The 21,963-nt window shown below is 39.3% G+C and overlaps 2 protein-coding genes across 4 annotated transcripts; one reads left to right on the plus strand and one right to left on the minus strand.

Annotated features, from left to right (window-relative positions):
* Positions 1 to 496: 496 nt before the first annotated feature.
* On the minus strand, positions 497 to 14,853 carry LOC132266876 (uncharacterized). 3 transcript variants are annotated; one of them, XM_059767885.1, is made up of 9 exons: positions 14,652 to 14,853; positions 9,741 to 14,438; positions 9,115 to 9,665; positions 8,774 to 9,015; positions 8,547 to 8,691; positions 3,169 to 3,370; positions 2,712 to 3,047; positions 1,895 to 2,595; positions 497 to 1,617 (listed from the first exon to the last, which is right to left on the minus strand). In XM_059767885.1, the coding sequence occupies exons 2-9, from the start codon at positions 14,266 to 14,268 to the stop codon at positions 961 to 963; spliced, it is 7,362 nt and encodes a 2,453-aa protein (XP_059623868.1). In that variant the 5' UTR covers positions 14,269 to 14,438; positions 14,652 to 14,853; the 3' UTR covers positions 497 to 960. The 3 variants fall into 3 exon arrangements, with proteins under 3 accessions (XP_059623868.1, XP_059623867.1, XP_059623866.1); XM_059767884.1 differs by having other exon boundaries at positions 9,121 to 14,438; XM_059767883.1 differs by having other exon boundaries at positions 9,115 to 14,438.
* Positions 14,854 to 18,474: 3,621 nt separating this feature from the next.
* On the plus strand, positions 18,475 to 20,487 carry LOC132316486 (uncharacterized). The gene has a single exon (XM_059814959.1). It carries the CDS (start codon positions 18,475 to 18,477, stop codon positions 20,485 to 20,487), a length of 2,013 nt encoding a protein of 670 aa, XP_059670942.1.
* Positions 20,488 to 21,963: the final 1,476 nt, after the last annotated feature.

Consider the following 21,963-nt stretch of genomic DNA (forward strand, 5'->3'; position numbering starts at 1 on the left):
ATCATGAATATAATGCAACTAGCAACCATCTCTCTTACCACCAAAACCAAACCCTCTCTCAAAACCTCTCTCTAAACCCCTTGTCAACGTTAATCCCTTGGAGATGCGTGCATGTTGAGATTTCAACTCTTTAGTTTCCCAAGTGTTTCCTATCTCTTTAATAAATTGCGTTTAATACAAAATTAGAGTTTAAAGAAACCATCGAATAGATTTAGAACAACAGCAATGGATACATTATAAAAAAAAAAAGGAAGAAGAAGAAGACGACGACAATGTCGCTTTAGCCAATTAACAACGGGAAAAGAAAAAAAAAGGGTTCGTCACATGTTATAAATAAATATTCAAGATTTTTCAAAGAAGGTCCATACTTGAAGAGACGAAAATTTGTGAAGGAAAGAAGATTAATCTTTCCTCCAACCCTCTTCCTTCCTAACAAGGTTCGTGACAATGCTCGGATAGAATATAAAAAATATACAGGTCGGCTAACACATAGAGATAGATGAGATAAATTATTGGCCCCACATTTGTTATTACCAAGAAGAAAAATTATCCGTTCATCTCTAATTTTTCCAATACAACAAAACCGGGTGAAATATAATTTGGTTTAAAACCAAGCAAAAAGAGAAAAAAAAAAAAAAAAAAAGAAAAACAGATGAATCACACCTTTGCTACACCACCTCAAATTCACCAAGTATACAGCAGACAATCTCCAGCAAGTTCACCCCCATCCTTGCTAAACCTCGCTAAAGCAACTCAAAATTGCTAGAAACTGATCGATACATTAATTTCGATCGAGAAGCCAGTAAAACAAACTGTAAATATTGATCAACCGAGTACAAAAACTCAATGGTCCCTGCAGATGCTTACCTACTGCAAAAATCAACCACAATATTCTGAATAAAGGCTTCAGATCATATAATTCATTTCACTTCTGATATCCAAAAGACACATTCTGTTAATTCATCCAACTGTCGAAGCTCCACTCGTGGGCTGTTTAGCCACATATACTTGCTTCACCTTAGAAACGGGAAAATTCTTATCCGAACCATTAGACTGGTTTCGGCCATGGAACCCTAATCTGCGCTGGGACCATTCACCTGATAAATTATTCTTTTGAGACCCCCCACCTCTATGATAATTATAGCCTGCATAGTGACCGTACTGCTGGCTAGCTGGATTCTTCTGCTGGGAAGACTCAGTCCTGAAATCATTTGTGCTGTGGCTTTTACCGTTGTTGCTACTGCAATTCAGACCAACACCAGTCTTGCCAACATCTGCTTTGTTGCTTCCAGAGGAGGAGCCCTTATTGATAGCACTCTGTGTTGACATCCCAGCAGCGGCGGAGCCCAATGAATCTAACCCTAGTCCATCAGGAAATTGGGTGACAGTTGCATCTGTTGCCACAGGGAAACTCTGGTTGCTGTCAGATGGGGTTGAAGTTCGAGAATCCGAGAACCTGTTAGCAGTCAACAATTGGTCCATAGGATGTCCATGGCTGAATTGAGAAGGCAATACACCTTCTGCTTGTTGCCGTGATGGCAGTGACACAGGAATAGAGTGAAGAGGTGAGGCAGGAACATGGGACCAGCGGCCTTGGGCTGACATATCAGGTGCAGACTGGGCAACAGTTCAATTTAATTGTTAGTTATGTCAGATGATAAACTTAATGTTCCGAACTAATTTAAAAGATTGGCATTATAAGTAAGCATGAAACTCTATGAAGTCATTGGTCAACATGACATTGCAGTATTTCATTTGGATGAAATATGGTAGCTAAGAATCTGGTCTACTTTACACAGACACACCAAAAAAAAAAAAACGAAAAAAAAACGTACAATCGTCATTTCTGGCAGATTTAGCTTCTAGTGTCAAGCACATGTATCAAGTCTTTTACCTGGAACGGAGACACATCAAACATGGCCAAAGGAGATGGCATAGGCAGAAGCGACGACCCAGGGGCAAGATGTGAGACAGGAGCAGGCATGTTGGAAGTATCATGCTGTGCAGAGACCACATTCATATTTTGCACATCCCCTTCACCAATACCCATGGCAGATGATGTGACATTGTGCTTCCAGTCAGGTTGTTTCCCAGATGGGATATAAGTGGTGCCCACAAAACTCAAACCAACTTGGCCAAACTGTCCTACTGGTGCAAAATGATTATAGACCACCATGTGCGGGGGGCCTTGAACCCCTGGAATACCTCCAGGTGGACTGATGAAAGGACCTGTAAATCCTGCTGGAGGACCATAGAATGAGTCCACGCCAGAATGGCCTTGTTGCCAGTTCCCAAGATGGCCTGAAACCGATGCAGTACTCTTTTGGGACTGTGATTGGGTGCCTGCAGATTCATCACATGGACTGAAAGCAAAAATAGGACCCCCCAACATGGGATTCATATCGAAAATGGGATAGTGGGAAGTTGGACCTCCGGGAAAATGAGAAAGCATCCGGCTTAAAGAATTCTGTGGACTTGGTAAAGGTGGCCACAAGGAGATTGGTGAAGTCTCAACAGAAAGATCTGCTGGAAGAGCTACACTGAGAGACTCTTCAGCCCTCGATTGGCTTGGTAATAGCTGATCACAAGCCACACCTGAAAAAAATTGGAAAAAAGAAAAGGCTCTAATATAAAACAACGAGATAAAGTAATACACAATAAAAAGAAGCAGCAGCAAAGTTCACTGCCTATGGTTGCAGAAATTTGTTTACCTCCGCCTGTGATACCAACAATAACTGCACCTCCACAGCTTTTGGCATCTGAAACAGAAACAGAGCTTTCATTCCCAATATTCTCATCACAACTGATGGCAGCAACAGCAACAGCTGAAGCCGCTGCTTCAGCTTCAGCTTCAGCCTCACGATCTTCTATGTGAACACAAGATTCATTGGAATGCTTGTCTTTTTCAAAAAACAGAGTACAATCATTCTCAGCTGCAGACAAATCGTGAGTGATTTGGATGTCTGACAGACCAGAACGTGGAGGTCCAATACCATGTGAAACAACACGGCTACTAGGAGGGAGTACTGTTGGGGAAGTAACAGCACCTGAATGGAAAGGGAGAATTCCATCAGAAGTAAGGTAACTGCAACTTGAAAAAATAGAATTCCAATTATAACAACTACAACTTGGGAAAGAAATTTAGTATGCATGGATGCATATCCTCACCGAATTGAATTTTCTCCCCAGCAAGAAGTGAATCGATTGGGCTTGCTGTGGAAGAAAATGATTTATCTTTCATCAAAATGGATGACGATGGCATGATGGGTTCACTAACTGAGCTAGTACGATCTCCGATGGAAGCAACATGTGCATCGAATCGTATAGGCTTCATAGCCTCGTCAAGTTGGGTCTGTGTTAAGGCCATAACCTACCAAAAATAAGTAAATTAGTTCATGACTCTTGCTAGATTCACTAAGCCAATAGTGACAGGAATATTAGAGTACATTCCATCCCCAATAACAAATAGCAAGATCTGTCACACCCCAAACCCCAGAATCCAAAAATAAAATGTTTAACCAAGCATTTGAGGTGTGACTATATAAAATTAACAACCTCAAAAAAAATCCTTTCACTATAACGATCTTCCGAAAAAAATATTAAAATGAATAATTTATGCATAGATGTCCTCGTTCAGAGTATCAGACATTTAAAAATGTTACAATAGGAATCTCTGAAACAAATTACATAATTTTGAAGTTTTAAGGCTTAAATTATAGAATTAACTAATACATGCCAACTGAACAAATTGCACTTGTTTTCGTCATACCAACTAATGTCTATCTCTGATTTCTGAATCTTTCACAGCCACAACTTGAAGGTATGATAATAGTGAACTCGATGGACCGATAGGAAAATTTACTCCAAATATATTTATAGATAGACCCATTTCATATGGAAACTGAATAATCAATATACAAAAACTCACATGAATGCTTGAATTATTTATTTATATATTATTCTTTTATAGGTTTATTCAAGTATGGACAAAAGGATAAATGCATTTCAGTAAATATAAAGTCAATATTATTTAGGAAAAATAAATAGTCAAAATTATACTCATCAGACTCATCTTCTCAATGAAGGTTCTGATTGATGTTTACTATTTCATTCGATACTTTTACGACGAACTGAGGGTCAGAAGAGAACCTAGGAGAATTTAAATTATTTTGTATACGACTTGAATTCAGTCCAAATTATTGTTTAAGGCTTCTGATGTTGTAGATTACTATCCCATATTATTATTATTATTATTATTATTATCAAACAATTAATAATATATATAAAACATCCTATATGCTTCCATTGTTGCACTCTGTTTATTTTATTTTAAACTTTCAAATTCACAAGAACTGAACCTGTTTTCAACCAATTACAACTCCTTCGACAGAATTTAGCCTCACAAACCAACAGACCAGTGGCCTAGCAGTATCAGGCCCCTACTTCCCAAAGGGAGGGCAGGGGTTCAAGCCTCAGTGGAGGCATGTGTTTGTGAGTAACAACTAAGAAAAAAAAGTTAACCTCACAACATTTGGTACCCAAAACACACACACAACCAAGCTGTGCCACATGCCTTCAATTGGTCAATAGTGTGACAAACCACCCCATTGCTCTTGGCCACCATTTGCAATCCCATGATAGCAGCATAGGAGAAAGTAGTAAACCTAGTTTAGTCCCCTAACCCCCACGACTATTACAACAGTTGGACCATTTAAGAGCCTTACAAGAGTTTCGAGAGAGAACAGGAGAGAGCGTAAGTAAATAGATGCAAAACATATAAAATGCGGTTAATCCTGCTGTAGAGCAAGCAATTATTGCAATTGGACACTACCGAGACGATTCAACCTCTAAACTGTAGCCTAAGAGACTAAGACTAATCTTTAACACCATTTACTTTCTAAAGAGAATCTTTATAAAGAAACATTAATAATAGTTACAGAATTTCAAGGCAACGAGGGAAAATATTGTATATTTCAGTTGAAATACAATATAAGTGAATCAATGATTTTTAAAGCAGTAAAAAATGTTACATTGCAGCTCATGCAAGTGAGGACCAAGAAAAAATAATACAAACAAATAATTATACAAGAAACTAACACGAATAAGTGTAGTTACATGACCACGATCGTGGAACCCTCTGGAATCAAAGACAACAAAGTGAATAAGACAGTCATGCCTCTTTGTACAATACTATGATTTATTCTTAAAGTAACATTAAAGTCACAACAATTACAAAAGTTGTAAAAGTTACAAGTCCAAGTAGAGAGTAAATTGTACAAAGAATAACATAGATTAATGAGAAAAAAACTTCGAACATTGTAGATGAGTCGTTCATTGAATTAGTAAAATCTAGCAGAAAGAAAAATCCAAATTTATAAATTATTTAATTATATTACAAGTTACTCTATGTAATTCATAGCTATCAGATACAGCACATATTCAAACAATCAAGAATACCAAAATATGAAATTAACAACCTCAAAAAAAAAACCCACCACTCTAACAATCATCAAAAAAAAAAAAAAAAAAAAAGAAAAAAAGAAAAAAAGGAAGTTGCTGCACATTTTCCCATGCTATAGATGTTTTAGAATAATGTTGAATAAAATGTTATGATAAGTTACATAATTTTTCAAGTTTTACAACTTAAAATATAGAATTCAATTGTGAGGCTCGATGGGTTGGGGGGTTGGATTCACAATTCCCACATCGCCTGGGTGTGGAAGAGTGAAAGTGCTACATGTAGGTTCATCACCCTTCTATGACACAATGCGTTTTAAAGCCGATGGCCTGAACCTATCAGAACTCTAGAGTTAAGCGTGCTTAACATGGAGTAGTACCAAGATGGATGACCTCCTCGGAAGTCTCTGATCCAGAGGAGCCAAAAGCGAACAATATTGTATTGGGTAGGGTGAGGGTTGTCATAAATGGTATCAGAGCTTTACCCAACTTGAAGTGTGCCGACGGGAACATCGAGCTCCTAAGGGGGGTGGGAATTGTGAGGCTTGGAAGGCGGGAGCAAGCATGTGAGAGGCAAGGCTCTGGTGCGAGCTATGTGTGCTCACAATTCCCACATCGCCCGAGTGTGGAAGAGTGAAAGTGCTATACGTAGGTTCATCAACCTTCTATGACATAACGCGTTTTAAAATCGTAATGGTCGTGAACCTATCAGAACTTCGGAGTTAAGAGTGCTTAACCTGGAGTAATACCAGGATGGGTGACCTCCTAGGAAGTTTTTGGTCCGGGGGAGCCAAAAGTGGAAAATATTGTGTTGTGAGGCCCTTTACATCAATAATAAATGACCGGTATTAAAGTTTTGAACAATTTGCACTTGTTAGCTATATTTACTAAGTACTAATGTTCGCTACTCTCAATTTCTTCACCTCCATAACTTGAAGTTATGATAAAGGTGAGCTCGACAACCTAATAGGATAAACCCGTTTCCTATGGGAACATACATAACAAAGGGATTATAAATAATCAATGTGAAAATTGTCATGTGAATGCTTGACTTCATTATTTACTTATTTATAGTTGTTATGTTATTACATTTTTTTTATACCTTTATATGAGTATTGGTGGAAGAATGAATTTTTATCAACTATATATATAGTTAAAATTATACTCACCGGACTATTTTCTCATAAAGGTTCCAATCTGGATATTATAATTTCATCAAATACTTTTATGATAAGTTGAGAGTCAAATAAGTAACTAGAGATACTTAAATCATTTTACATAATGTACTCGAATTCAATCCAGATATAGTTGCTAAAGGCTCACCTAGGTTCTAAAAACCCTAGGCTCAGCCAAAACACCTCACTACTACAAGCTAGGCTCCTTTAGTCAGCCCCACATAAGGCTCTCAAGCTAGCGCTTTTAGTAGGCTCCAGGCTCCAAAAAAACACCTTTTTTTTTTTATCATTCAATAACATATTCACATGCTCTGCATCATACAAATCGTACTCGATGAATCATATTGTTTAATCCTACCAATGATAAGGTGTAATTCATGAGATTATGGGTGACTACATGCATAATTGCATCTAGTGTTTGATTCTAAATATTTATAGTAATATATATTTACAACCTACGTGATTATAGTTATTTATGCACATTTATAATGCTATTTGATTTACTTAATGCATATGCATATGGAAAGGATCTATGCACGTGGATTTACCTGACCCTCTTCATTGATATGTCAAAATCTTTCTTTAATTTTTTATTAGCTTTGTATTGTATATTCTAAATTGTTTCAATTGTACATTAAATGAACCAAGTTCTTATGCAAATTGAAATGGGATATTTACATTGATTTAAATAACGAACTGAATTGGTATTCTCAAAAAATTTTCAATTTTTTTTATTTTTTTGTTTTTATATATTATTATATTTAATATGCATTTTTATCACATACAGACCTTAGTTAAGCAAACTCGCGCATTACATTGCACCTTACGCTTAGGCTCCGAGAGACCTTGGCCTTGTGCCTTGAGCCTTTAACAACTATAAGTCCAACCAATGTTTAGGGTTCCTAACTTCCTAATGTTATAAATCACTATTCAAAATGTATATTCCAACCTAACAATTGACATAACATATTATTTGTAACTACGGGTAATCGCAAGATCAATGTCAAAAAATCTTTTAATCAAAATCAACATTAAACTAGGTCACAGTGTGTTCAAAGCAGAATCAAGTTAGAACAACCTGCATATTTATTGCCTGTCACTTTTTCCAAACTAATTATTACACATATGTTAAAAAAATATCAACTAAAAAACTTAAATCTACTCTGGGCATCCTACCGTGTGTGTGCTAGTGTGGTTTTCTTTGCTGTTCGCAATAAAAGTTGTTTGAGCAATTGTTCACCATTCAGAAAGAGACCATGTCATTTGCAGAAGTTAAAATTGTTATCAGATTTAAGGAAATGTGTTAGGCTGCAAAGCAATAATATTCTTGAAATGGGACTATGCACTTTAATAGCAGGGCTTGCTACAACAAACACTAAAATTGCATAGAAGGATATACTGAATGAACTCTCTCCCAAACCAATCAACTGAAACATAAGCCATTATTCTCCATACTATTCACAAAATCAAAGGAAATGGAATAACAAACAGAAGCAGGAATACACAAAGAGGAAGCCTATAATCAACAAAACCTAATGGCCCCAATAATTTTTCTAATTAAACACACAATAAGTTAACGTCAGATAACAACAGAAACAAGTATCTGAAGTTAGACCACTCACATTCCTAATTTTTTCCCCTACTTAAGCACATCCTATTCCTAGTTTGAGAATTTTCTTTTTCATTTTCTTCTCTCTTTAGCAAAACCTTATGAATATGAAGTAATCAACATAAATAATATCACATTTTCACAAAACTAGAAAAAATTAACTAAGATGAAGAAAATGTGGAGCCAACTCGAGACATCCATAAAGACCAGCATTGAACTGCACCGTAATGGTAGCACCACTAAAAGTACCAAAAAATTATAGATTCATCTTTCACCATTGAGAAAAGAACAAGAGTTCTGCACACCTGCTGATTAATCCGTTCATTACCCCAAGAGCCCAAAGATGTTTGAAAGTTACCCAGAACCTTATTCTCGGTGTCAAATATTAGGTCTGGTCCAAGGCTTTTTCCACCATTAGAGATGGAGGAAATAGAATTTGATGGAAGGGACCTGTCAAAGAAAAACATACAAGAATTGATACTTCTAAATGTATACATTTCAGGAAATATTCTTTAAAATAAAGAGTATATACTTGACGGTATTTGATTTTCTATCAGCCTGTGTATCAGTGTTCCCTGAAGAAGTGCCGATTGCAGACAATGGTTGGGAAACCATAGAGGTGAATCCCGTAGACACTTCCAGGTTTGCTAATCCTTGCTCAGAGACAACAAAATCAGGGTGAACAGGTGCTTCTCCAGCAAATGATGCAGAAGTTTTATTTGAGTGGGTTGAGACTGCAGTACTCTGTTTAGTAGATCGAGGTCTCCGCTGTGTCTGGCACAAAACAAAGACAATATATAATACAGATACAAGCACTTCACTGCAACAAAACACATTTAGAGAGAGAGAGAGAGAAGGAAATTGGATGCGTACTGAAACCTTTGTGACCCGAGATTTCTCCTTGATCTCTTTTTCCCTCTGTTCACGTCGATCATTTAGCACTTGCCTCTTGGACCTCACCTGAACAAAGTCATCTTCATCACTATGGACTTCTATGCCAGGTTGTTTAAAAATGCGCACAACACCACTTTCTAATGGAGCATCAACATCTTCTTCAGGACAAATGTCCTGTTTAAGGTTTCCCTCCCCAGCATGTAAGATGCTCTGATTCTCTGCCAATGCTTCTTTTCCGACTCCCTTATTAGCCCTGCTTCCAGATCTGATCTCCTGCGAGATCATTGCACCAGAACTTGAACACTCTGATTCAACTGTCAGCTTCAGTGGTTTACTGGATACCACATTTTTCTTAGATCCACTTCTTACAAAAGATCCCACACCCCTGCCATTAAAATTTGACTGATCATTCAGCCCCAAGTTGTCAGAAGAAACTAAGCCTGACGATTGCCTCCTATCAACATTTTCCCGAACTCGAAACTCGGTTCGCTGGATAGTCCGTCGAGGTCTCTTCTGAAATACACTAGAATCTGTGCGGGAAGCCTCAGAAACTTGAAAAGATGATCTCGGGCCAGAATTTCTAAATGAATAGGAGGATGTTTTACCTTTGACATCAGATAATGGGCCGTGAGCCTTCGACCTAGAATCCTTTCCACTTGAAAAAGACTGGGATGATACTTGTCCTGTCTGTGACTGACCTTCTGATCCTCTCCCATTGGATGACTGTTTGTAATTATTCACAACTGTTTGGTGGTCTCCTTTATCTTCAGTTATGAAACCTGGTTCAGACCTAAACTTGTTATCACCAGCTTGGGGAATCCCAGCTCGAGTCTTGTGTATCATAGCAGTGGTTACTGCACTATCCCTCACAGAAATTGACCCTCTTGATGCATTTTCATGAGATAGATTCTTTTTTCCTGTTTCATGAGAATAATTCAATGTCCTTGAAACAACCGCATGCTGGTCACCCACGGTATGAGATTGCACATCATCTTTCGTCATATTATGAATAGAATTGTCTTGATTGGGTTGAATAGGCAAAGGAACACCTGATTTCTGATTCAAATTATAATGGGCATGGGTATTAGGCTGAACAAAAGACATTGATTGAGGAGCCATTGGCGGAATTCCCTGGGAGATAGGAGATGTATACCTGAGCTGACCAAACTGGAAAAGTGAAGGCTGTGATGGGTGAATATGGGAAAGGGATGAACCAACAGGGGGATGTAGGTGGAGAGGCATTTGTATAGAACCAATCTGTATGGCAGGAACAGGAGAAGATATAAGAGAGGGGCCAGAAAACATCCCAAACTGAAGTGTAAAGGGTAAATCAGCTTCACTAGGAGCAGCAGGTACAGTTGACATGACAGTCTGAATAGAAGAAGACTGTGATGGCATGTGAACTGGAGATGGGAGTGCATGCTGAGCAGATAGACCAGAACTACTAGAACCACTAACTCTATCCAAGAGATCAGAAGCTAATGAGGTATGAGGAGCATTATCAATAGCTTGAACAGAAGAATCCTGGATTCTCGTGGAAGAACCATCAATACTCACTTGAGGAGAATCATTCACAGCTTGGAGGTTTTGCCCATCACCAGCCATCCCATCCACAGGCACATGTTCTTCAATACCAACAGAATGCACCCCAAATGTATTTTCTTCGTTCCTAGAGTTGCTTTCAAACTCATCACTTGGTATTCCAACTTCATAACCCTCATCAAAGCCCAAGACCAAGTTGTCCATCATATTGGATGTACCTTTCTTCACTAGATGCATATCTTTGAATTCCTGGATCAGGTCAGGATTCTCATAATCTCCTTCATGCACTTCATCTTCTTCTTGATAGCCATCTCCATCCTCATCATATTCTTCTTGCTCCTGCAACTCTCCATTGTTCTCAATAGCCCATTCTTCATCATCACCAGTAGAGACAGAACTTGATGCTATCATCAGAGTGTCTTCTCCAGATTTGGCATTCAAGACAACAGATTCATCCCGAGACAGAGGAATCTCCTTTCTCTCTGCAGCAGCTGATCCAATTTCATCCAAGTCATCATGGGAGAGAGGATTTGGAGAGTCAGAGAGGCTCGAAACAGAGAGTGAAGATTGTGAGTCACACCTTGTTGTGGTGTCCTTGTCCGGTTTCTGCTGCTCTGTTATTGTAGTCTCTTGCTGGACGTCAACATTTTCAAATGGTTTGTGCATTTCTGGATGACCACCATAGAACCCTGTCTGCATAGTAGATTCAGTTCTTGCTTTATGATTGTAATGCATGTTATTACCAAAAAAAGTCGACGGACCGGGACGGTCATTGTCTCCTCTGAAGGAAGTTTTATGCATAGAAGCAATTGATGGAGGGGGGAGGACACGAGGCTGTCTCGTAGAATACCGCGACCTCCCATAAGAATAAAGCTCATCTGCCTCAGAACTAGGATACAACCGTTCAGGATAAGGAGAACGAGCATTGCTGCGTGAACGACCCTGGCCCAATCCAATATCATTATATTTTTCAGAAAGATTCTCATGAAATTCCGAGTCAATCTCCGTGTTTCTGCTGTAAGGATCTGCACCCCCAGAAGCATTCCACCTGGGTCCTTTTAGATGAGGGAAATCATCAATGTGAGGTTCTTGCATCCCTCCTTCAAAATATGTCCTTGAAGACATATAACCAGCTCCTCCATAGAACTCTTTTGTATGGAATACTCTCCCACTAATAGATGCATCTTGCCTGGGGCTGATGTGAGAATTATCCTGGTCTTGGATAAGGAAGGGCAAGCAGTTCCCAGTCTCAAATACATCTCTTCTACATGAATTAACATGATTTCCCCTGTCCAGAGAGCCAGAAGAACCATCTCTAGTATAATGAGGCCTAGAACTCATCTCAAAGGGTCTGTCGGGACCCGATGAATTATAAGATGCAGAAATTGTTATCCTCTCCACAGTTCTCTCATTATCTTCCCAGCTATCCACATCCACAGCCCCGGAGATATCGTTTTCCTTCAACATGTCTGACATTTTCTCATCTGCAACAGCAGCAGAACTATCACCCTTTGCCCCTTCAGCCTGCCTCTTGGCAATCCTAGCCTCCAATTCTAAGAGCTTTTGCTTAGCTGCCTGTTTCCTTCTCTCTTCCTCCCTGGAAAGTCTCTGTTTCTCCTCTTCTCTAGCTATCCTCTGCTCTTCAGCTTTTTGAATGGCTTCCAGTCGCCCTTGTTCTGCCCTCCAAACAGCTTCTCGGGCTTCTTCTTCCATTCTTCTTCGCTGTTCTTCATCTTCCCTGATCAGTTGTTGTCTCTCCTCTTCCTCTCTCCGAGCTTGTTCCAAAGCTTTTTCTTGCTCTTCAATGATCCGCCGCCGCTCCTGCTCTTGCATCTTCTGAACTCTCTCAAGTTCAGCTTCAAAAGATTCCCTAACAGGGTCATGTAGATCAGCCTGTTTGACCACATCCTTTTTCCTCTTAATAACCCCAAAAAGACCACCAGAAAAGGGAACCCCTTCATCAAACCCAGTCCCTCCCAAGTCTTTCAGAAAAGGGTCCTCTGAATAAGGCCTTTCATTTCTTGCAAATGCACGTTTCTCCTTGCCAAAATTTAACATTGGATTCATTGGAAGCCCTTTTCCACCTGAAGAAAATGATGATCTGGATGCTGAGTTATTCTGGAAAGAACCACGCCTGAATCTGTTGGGTTGTTCGCTTCCATATCTGTTTCGTGTATTCCACTCAGCCCCTCGGCTGCTCAAGGATTCCAACATATGAGATGTTTGTTGTTTCCCTTCTTGTCCATAGCCCATATCCCTCCTGCCACGTGCAGAGTCTTGGTTAACCGTGAGAGCAGCATCCAAAACATTGCTGCCAAAAGGTGGTGGGACATATTTATTCTCCCCGCTAAGACCATTTGGCCTTGCTCCAAGACCATTTTTGTCATTCACAACTTCTTGAGGACTAAAACCATCTCCTACAGAAGGTGATTTCCATGAGTTAACTTCTCTGATAGGCGTTCTTACATCTCTGCGATAAGGGTCCAGCTTGGGGACTTCACTGGAAGAAACCTTCCCAGTTCCATCGTCGCGTTGGGACCACCTATCAAATGGATGAGGGGGTTTGTGCGGTAAAAAACTGCTCTTGGGCAAGTCAAATTCTCTATCCCAATAAGCTTCACTTTTTGAAAACCCATGTTCTCTGTTGCGGTCTGTAAATCCATGACTTGTATCACGCTCATCATCAGCCCAATCAGATCTTGGATTCACCCGAACCAATGGCAGTGGACCAGGGAAGTAGTCTTCCTGCTTTCGAGCTTGATCTGTCTTGTGTGAACTTCCGAACCCATGACCTTCACCAGCATTCTGGCTAAAGCCATTTCTGACAGGATGATTTGAAGCCTGCCCTTGGGGGCGCATGTGAAAATTCGAACTCGAATGGGAACTATCCCTCTGCTCATTGAGGGATTCTTCGCCCACTACAAGCTTCTGGTTCTGGTGCAAACTATCCTTTTGCTTCTGCACAGGCCCAGATGTAGTAGGCAAGGCAGCCTTCAAAGAAGGAAAATCCTCACCCCTTAAAACTGCGGCTCTCTCTACTGGCGACGGATAAGCTCGAGCTGATGCAGAAACCGGCACTCCAATCCCACCCAACTGAGCAGAAGGCGGCACATAAACACTGCTTCCTCTAGTCACACTATCAACTGCTTGCAGACTCTGGTCAATGCCATCTTTAGCATCAATACCAGACCTTCCAAATGCATCACCACTCCCATCCTCTTGCAAAGTAATAGTACCCGGCTTTGTCCACCCCATACCGGATGAAGTTGGACGTGACCCACTTCCTGAAGCAGCACCACCCACGGACCCACCTCCTGATCCTGACAAATCGTATTTCTCATGCTCTTTCCTCAAAGATGGCAAATTCAAGGGGGGTGGAACAGATAGCTTCGTCCCAACCTTCTGTGAACTGCGAGGTCGCGAAAGAACCACCATTCCACTACCATGACTACTACTGGGCCGACCTCGGCTCGCAGCAGCCTGTCCATAAGAGCTACTATAAGAAGGACGCTGATGATGAGACGGTTGCCCATAGAACTTATTCAGATTCACAGACACAAACTTCGTCCCCACACCGCCAGGATTGGCCATTGCAGAACCCGAACCACCCTTATTGGTCTGGCGGATGTGAAACCCCACCAACGCATCCAAAACCTAACCCTAATTTCCTCTCTCAACGAGAAATCGATGCGTAGGGATTGTTCCTAACGAATGAAATGGCAAACTCACAAAAACGAAAACCCTAGAAACTCGCTTCAACCCTAAATCAAACGAAACAACAATAAAACATATAAATATAGTATGATCGATCATAAAGTTCGACTGAGACTGTAACGAATTAAAAATCTAACAAAGATAGAGATTAAAGAGTGATTAAAGCTTTGATTTTTGGTGATTTAGTTTGAAATAGAAAGGAAGATAGAGATTATAACATCAAGTAAAATGGATAGGAGTTGTAGAAATGAGGAACTTACCTCCGGTGGCGTAAGATACAAAACGGCCGTGTGCAACGACCGGCGTGTAGAGAGAGAGAAGGGGGGTCTTACTACTGGGAGCCGGAGGTGAAGATGGAAAGAGAGTTTCGCAGTGCAGGGAAGAGTGGTGGGGGAAGAGAAGAAGGAAAGGAAAATGAATAGAAGGAAAATTAGACGAGTGTGTTTCAAAGGAAAGGAAAGGAAAATGAAAAAATATAAATTAATGCACAAAAACTATACCCATCTCGTAACCCGTCTCATACTCGCGATGGTCCAATAAAAATTCTTTACAAGCATATAGGAATTAATTCTACAAATATTAAAACCTCACGTCAAGAACTTCTTTACCCACTAAATATATTAAAAGTTACTGTACTTTCTTAAAATATTGAACTATATTAAATTACAAGTTTACTCACATTTTAAAAAGAAATTCTCTTCCTCGTCTCTTCCTTCTCTCTTATAACACACACACACGTGGCTAGAACATACCTGGTTTGCTTCTTTTCTTGATCCGCCATTGACAACTCTCTCTCCCAAACCTCCTCTTTCTTTCTTTATTTCTATGTCGTTCCATAGAGTTATGTGACTCATCGAATTGGGCTCACAAGAATCCGTTGAAAAGTGACGAACAAATGCTTCAAACCTTCAATCAACAAAACCATTCAAGCTTGAAACTTTCGAATCAATTAATAATTCCAAAGTTTGGTGATGGCAATCAACAAAACTGTTCAAACTCTTAAATATGTATTATTGGAGAACTATAATTAAATTTCCTAAATCGGATATAAATACAAGTCGAAGGATCATAATCAATTTTAATTGGAATTAACAAAAATAAAAAATAAAAAATCTATTCAATAGTAAAGAAGAGAGTTGAATAGTATATAATTTGTAGATATATATATCTAGCCATATGTATATATATATATATAGGAAAGAGAAGGAAGAGAGGAAAAAGTGAAAAAAGTTTTTTAATGTAGGTAAATTTGTAATTTGACATAGTTAAATATTTTTAAAAAGTGCCGTAACTTTTAGTATATCGAGTGAGTCAAATGAGTTATTGACGTGGTGCCTTAGTAATTGTAGGATTAATGCTTGTAGATGTTAGGAGAGAATTTTTCTTAGAGAGGATCCGTTCCCTAAATTCATATCCATTTCATATTCGCGATGGATTTAAAGTTCACAAACCAAACCTATTCCATTAGAAAATAAGCGTACGGCGTAGCCTCGCCTTGTCCCGTTTACTTTTTATTCTTTTTAATTATCTATCTATATAAATAAATTAATAAAATATATATTTTATACAATATAAATGCATAGTAAATAATGATATATATATATATATATATATATATATATGTGATAATAATTATATATATATATAATAAAATTATTAAAGGGCGGGGTGAGGTGGTCGGATATTTTCAAAACCCATTTCCGTACCGTAACCCACGATGAGTTTAAAATTTAAATCCATATCCGTCCCTATAGTACATAAATATTTTTTTATACCCATGCCATTAGGGACGGGACGGGTTAGGGTTCCATGCAGGACGGTACAAATTATCATCCCTAGGTGAAATTAATAAACCAGTCCGTACAGACTTGGATCGTATGGGCCCTTCGATCTATTCTTAATTCCAATAATGACAATTGTCAACTTATAGTTCATCATTAACTAAACATATTTATAATGGTGTAGTTTTTTTTACTTAATTTATATTTCTTAAAATCACTATAAAGTTGTTGGTTTTTTTTTTTTTAATTACATGTAGGCTTGTAGCTTTTGCCATTATGTTAGTTTGAGTCTCTGTCTAGGGCCGCCTTGGCCCAAGGCGGTCAACATTTAGAAGGCCTCAAAATTTTCAGGCCCATTAGTGATAGGTTCAAAAAAAACTTATGACAAGTGTCCTAAATATTTTAAAATATAAATATAACAAAAATAGAATCAGAATTGGTTTGACCCATTTAATTGGATTAAAATATCTTTTATCTTATCTCTGATATGATATAACACAATTTTCTACTTGTGCCATTGTTCGATAATACAACATTTGATCTTACACAAATCAAAGACTTCATACACCGTATACACTTTATATCTAATCTTATATACCGTATACATCATTGACCATTATCCTTATAAATATCAAAATATGTGTTTGAGCATTACAAAAAAAATAAATTAATAAATAAAATAAAATAAAATAAAAAATTGAGATCTAGCAATAGTGTTTTGAGAGGTTAGTTTTGCTCTCTACCTTCTCAAAGTGGAGAATATGTGATTGATATGAAGAACCATTGCTATAATCAAAAAATCCTTTCGGTTTGTGCTTAAAAATAAATAAAATTATTGTCATTCTCTTGTACAACTTAAGGTTGTTCTAGTGAGAATGAGAATTACTTTGGAAGTGGAGGTGAATGGGAATTTTAATAACATGATTTTTGTTTGTTTATATATATATGTGTGTGTGTGTGTGTGTTTATATTTGTACAGCTATGGTGGAACCCAAATTTTGATCTTTTGATTCCGAAGAACAAAAACTTGTTTTTGGAAGGTATTGGTTTAGGAAGCTTAAATTCCAATTTCACTCTACTTTAAAAGATAATTTTGTACATATGTATGTGCAAATGTGTGTATAGAAAGATGCGGTCAACCCGATTAAAATGGATCAAAAGTGTTCTTTTTCTATTTTTGTTATATTTTATATTTTATAAAATTTGAAACACTTGTTATAATTTTTTTATGCCACATATTGAGTGTACAAATGTTTATTCAAGGTATCACTGCCACACAGGCTTGTAGAAAATACACATATGAAAAGGAAACAAAAATAGTTGATGAAATTATATAATCCAGTCGGTATGCAATCACAATTTATTGTTTGGTGCTATAATTCCAACAATTCAATTTTGGTTTTAATTTTTTTTAGAAATTATTAGGATTTATTTAGCTCTGATTTAGTGCAGAATTGGACCTAACGGAATCGTGTAATCCTCTTCCAAACCCTGTATGTATATATATATACATATATATATATATATGTATATATATATATATGAATTAATATATATATGTATATATATATATATATATATATATATATATATATATATGATTTACGAAGAATTAATACTGTTACAAGATATGGCCCTGTGGAGGGAAAAATCCCCTCCAATGAAATTACTCCACTTCATCACAGAGGCAAATCTGTTTTCCAAAGGCCCGTCATACTCAAGCAAATCTGTCTTCCAAAGGCCCATCACACTCAAGCCCAAATTGAGTGTATTCTCAGCCCAGGGTCTCAATTATCAGCCCTCTAGACCTATCCAGGCCTGATCAAAAGGGTATTAACCTATTCGTTAATATCAAGCATACGGCCCATTATTCAAAGCCCAGCCAGTTATGAAGAAATCCTGCCAATATGAGGCTTTACCATGGAAGGAAATTTTACACAAGGCAAGTTCTGTGCATAGAAAATTCTTCAATGGAAAGAACTCTAATTGTACAGAAAGTCATACATGGAAAGGATTGGAGGACAAGCAATGCAAGTCCTACCATAATTCTACTGTCTTTTGTGTATAAATAGAGGCCAAGACCTCCAATAAAAGAATCCCAAAATCATCCAAGCAATTCTATACTTCTCTATACCTTGTTCTTATTTATTTTTACTATTCTTGAGTGTGTTGTATTATTTTCTCTCGATCGTAATTGGTTGAGCGAAATTTTGCACTTACACTTTGGCGCCTTCTGTGGGAACTGTGTGCAAATATATTCCCACTTTTATTTCACAGGTGAATCTTGCAACTACCATCCAGAATGTCGAACGGAGGATCTTCAATGGATCAACAGACGGAGTTGATGCAGAAGATGCGTGAAGAGTTTCTACGTCAGTTTGACGTACTTCGTCAGGCAAACGAAGCAAGCGTGGCTCAGATCGCCTTGCTTCAACAACAGAATAACACTCTGCAAACGACGATGGCTCAATTGGCACCACCGCCACCAGTGGGTGACATAGCAGCACCCTCTAATCAGAATATTCCTCCGATGACCGAGCTTCCACCTAATGGGGCACGACCCAATGAGGCTCAGCCGAATGAGGTTCAGCAACAACGGAGGGCAAGATTCGAGGCTGCGGCTTCAGACAACATCCCTCGTCGCATGCAGGATGAGCAAGTCGAATCTAGCCATAAGCTCACGGTGTGGTCCAATGGAATCCCAGATGGTGCAGGTGTTCAGGATGCCTTTGATGAGAAAAGACTCCTGAAAATTCAGACACCTGCTGAGATGGCTAGAGAACACAAAAATTCCTTGGTCAAAACTCCTTTCACTGACGATGTGTATCTGGTTGAGAGGCCCAAGAAATTTACCATGCCTTCTTTCACCCAGTTTGATGGAACGGGGGATCCTTCTCGGCAACTAGATCATTACGCTCAAAAGATGGCTTTGGATGATCGTAATGACCCTTGGATGTGCAGAGTTTTTCCTACCAGCTTGATAGGAGCAGCACTAGAGTGGTTCAAGAATAGACCGCATAAGTCCATCCCGGATTACGTAACTCCGTGCACCATGTTCCTGGCACAGTATTGCGGAAATAAGAAGCAAAAGAAGAGTATTGCCAGCCTCTTCACCATAAGGCAAAAGAAGGGGGAAACATTGCAGGATTTCTTATCAAGATTCAACATGGAAGCCTTAGAAATAGCAGATTGTCACCCCGCAACTGCTATAGAGACATTTAAACTTGCGATGATTCAGGGGACGAAGTTTTACACTTCCTTGGTCAAATATTCTCCTCCCGACATGCAGAATCTCAATACCAGGGCCAAGATCTACATTCGGCTCGAGGAAAATATAGCCCACCGAGCGCAGCACGCCACCCTCATGACGGTGGAGAACAAGCCTCGAGAAAGAATTCCAGCTTCAAAGATTCAGAAAAGCCAACGTTCTTTAACGCCGATCACCCAGGCACCTGAGAAGAGGCAAAGGGTAGAGGAAGGATTTACACCTCTCCGAACTACCTTGGCTCGGTTCTTCCAAGAGAAGAAGATGAAGTTCACAACTCCGCAACCAATAAAACAACCCCTGGAGCAAAGGGACAAAAGCAAGCATTGCGCTTATCATCGAGATTATGGGCATTCAACCAATGATTGCAGATCCTTTAGGCGACAGGTGGAGAATATGATTGCCAGAGGTGAGTTGGCGGATTACCTCATGACAAAGGAGTATGCAAAGCCCCGCGAGGTCTATCCCCGCAAGGTGGAAGGTACGCAACTAAAAGTCATTCATGCAATACATGGCAGGTCTGAAGATGATCAAGAGTCCGATGGGGTATACGGATTCAGATTGAGGGCAGCCCACAAGCTCAGGAAGATATCCTCAGTCAATGTTATCGCTTCGGGTAGCATCAGTATTAGATTCGAAGATGGTGACCTATCCAAAGTTCAACTCCCCTACGAGGATCCATTGGTCATCAGTCTTTTAGTGGCTAATTGTATGATCAAGAGGGTTTTGATAGATCCAGGAAGTAGTGCCAACATTATCATAAAGACGGTATTTGAGCAGCTAAAGATCCCGTCATCATCTATTCGACCTACCTCCAGCCCGTTAATGGGATTCGATGGCACAAGAGTAGATCCCCTGGGAGTAATAGACTTGTCCGTAACTGCGGCGAAGAGGACTTTGAAGGAGAACTTTGTTTTAATAGAGATTCATCTTTCTTATAATCTCATCATGGGAAGAGGCTGGATACACCGGATGAGAGGAGTTTCGTCCACTCTTCACCAGGTGATGCGGTACTTATCTCCGGACGGAAAAGAAGTGATTAATCTATGAGGTGATCAAGTCGCTGCGAAGGAATGCTATATGTTGACACAGGCTAAAGCAAAGAAGGTGTTTACTCAGTAAAAACCAGGTGTGGCTTCCAAAAATATACCCAAATAGCAATTACAAAGCCCTCTGGCCAAGTATCTCAAGGTAGAGGAGGAAGAGGAAATTGCGAAGCCCACCGAGGAGACCCTTGAAGCCGTGGAAGATATCCTCGGCAACCCTTAGAAGGTCACTTATTTAGGCTCTTCCTCCACGTCCGAAGACAAGGAGGCATTAATTGATGTTATTCGGAGCAATGCAGATGCTTTTGCATGGGATCACTCAGACATGGTAGGGATCGATCCTTTAGTTTTCTGCCATAGTCTGAAGGTGGATCCGGAGTTCAAACCGGTTAAGCAGAAGCACCGAAGGTTTGCCCCCGAACGCAATCACATTATAGTTGAAGAAGTGAACAATTTGTTGCAAGCAGGTTTCATTCGAGAAGTGCAATATCCACAGTGGCTGTTAAATGTGGTGGTTGTACAGAAGAAGAATGGAAAGTGGAGGGTTTGTGTAGACTATACTAACCTTAACAAAGCCTGCTCTAAAGATAGCTTCCTTCTGTCCAAGATAGATCAAATGGTTGATGCTACCACCGGCTACGAGAGGCTGACATTCCTTGATGCAAACTCGGGATACAATCAAATTCCTATGAACCCTGAAGATGAAGAAAAAATGGCTTTCATTACAGAAAAGGGGACTTATTGTTACAGGGTCATGCCCTTCGGACTGAAGAACGCTGAAGCTACTTATCAACGTCTTGTCAATAAGATCTTTGATAATCTATTGGGAAAGACAGTTAAAGCATATATAGATGACATGGTGGTTAAAAGTGTGAAGAAGGAAAACCATCCGAAGCATCTCCAGGAAGTTTTCAATACCTTGAAGAAGTACAACATGAAGCTGAATCCATCCAAGTGCTCCTTTGCGGTATCATTAGGTCAATTCCTCGGCCACATAGTGAATAAAAGAGGGATAGAGGTAAGTCCAGCTCAGGCTAAGGCCCTTATCCAGAATCAGGAACCAAAAAATCGCAGAGAGGTACAAGTTCTTACCGGTCGAATCCCAGCCCTCAGCCAGTTTATATCCCGATTGTCAGATAAGTGCAAACCATTCTTCGATGCTATAAGATCTAAGAATGAAGATATATGGGGACCTCAGCGGCAGGAGGCCCTCAATCAGTTGAAAGGTTACACGGCCGAACCACCAATTCTATCCGCTCCAAAACCCAGGGAGGTTCTTATTATGTATTTGACGATTTTTAGTATAGCGACAAGTGCAGCATTGATTAGAAAGGAAGGAAAGAGGCAATATCCAGTCTTCTACACAAGTAAGACAATGACAGATGTGGAAACACGATATAGCAAAGCAGAGAAAATCATTTTAGCCTTGGTCTATGCCAAAAGGAAGCTTCGGCATTATTTTGAATGTCACAACATTGTG

This window comes from Cornus florida, unplaced genomic scaffold, assembly GCF_030987335.1.
Source record: "Cornus florida cultivar Cherokee Brave unplaced genomic scaffold, ASM3098733v1 CherokeeBrave_3.0.0_Hap2_Chr07, whole genome shotgun sequence".
Taxonomy (NCBI): domain Eukaryota; kingdom Viridiplantae; phylum Streptophyta; class Magnoliopsida; order Cornales; family Cornaceae; genus Cornus; species Cornus florida.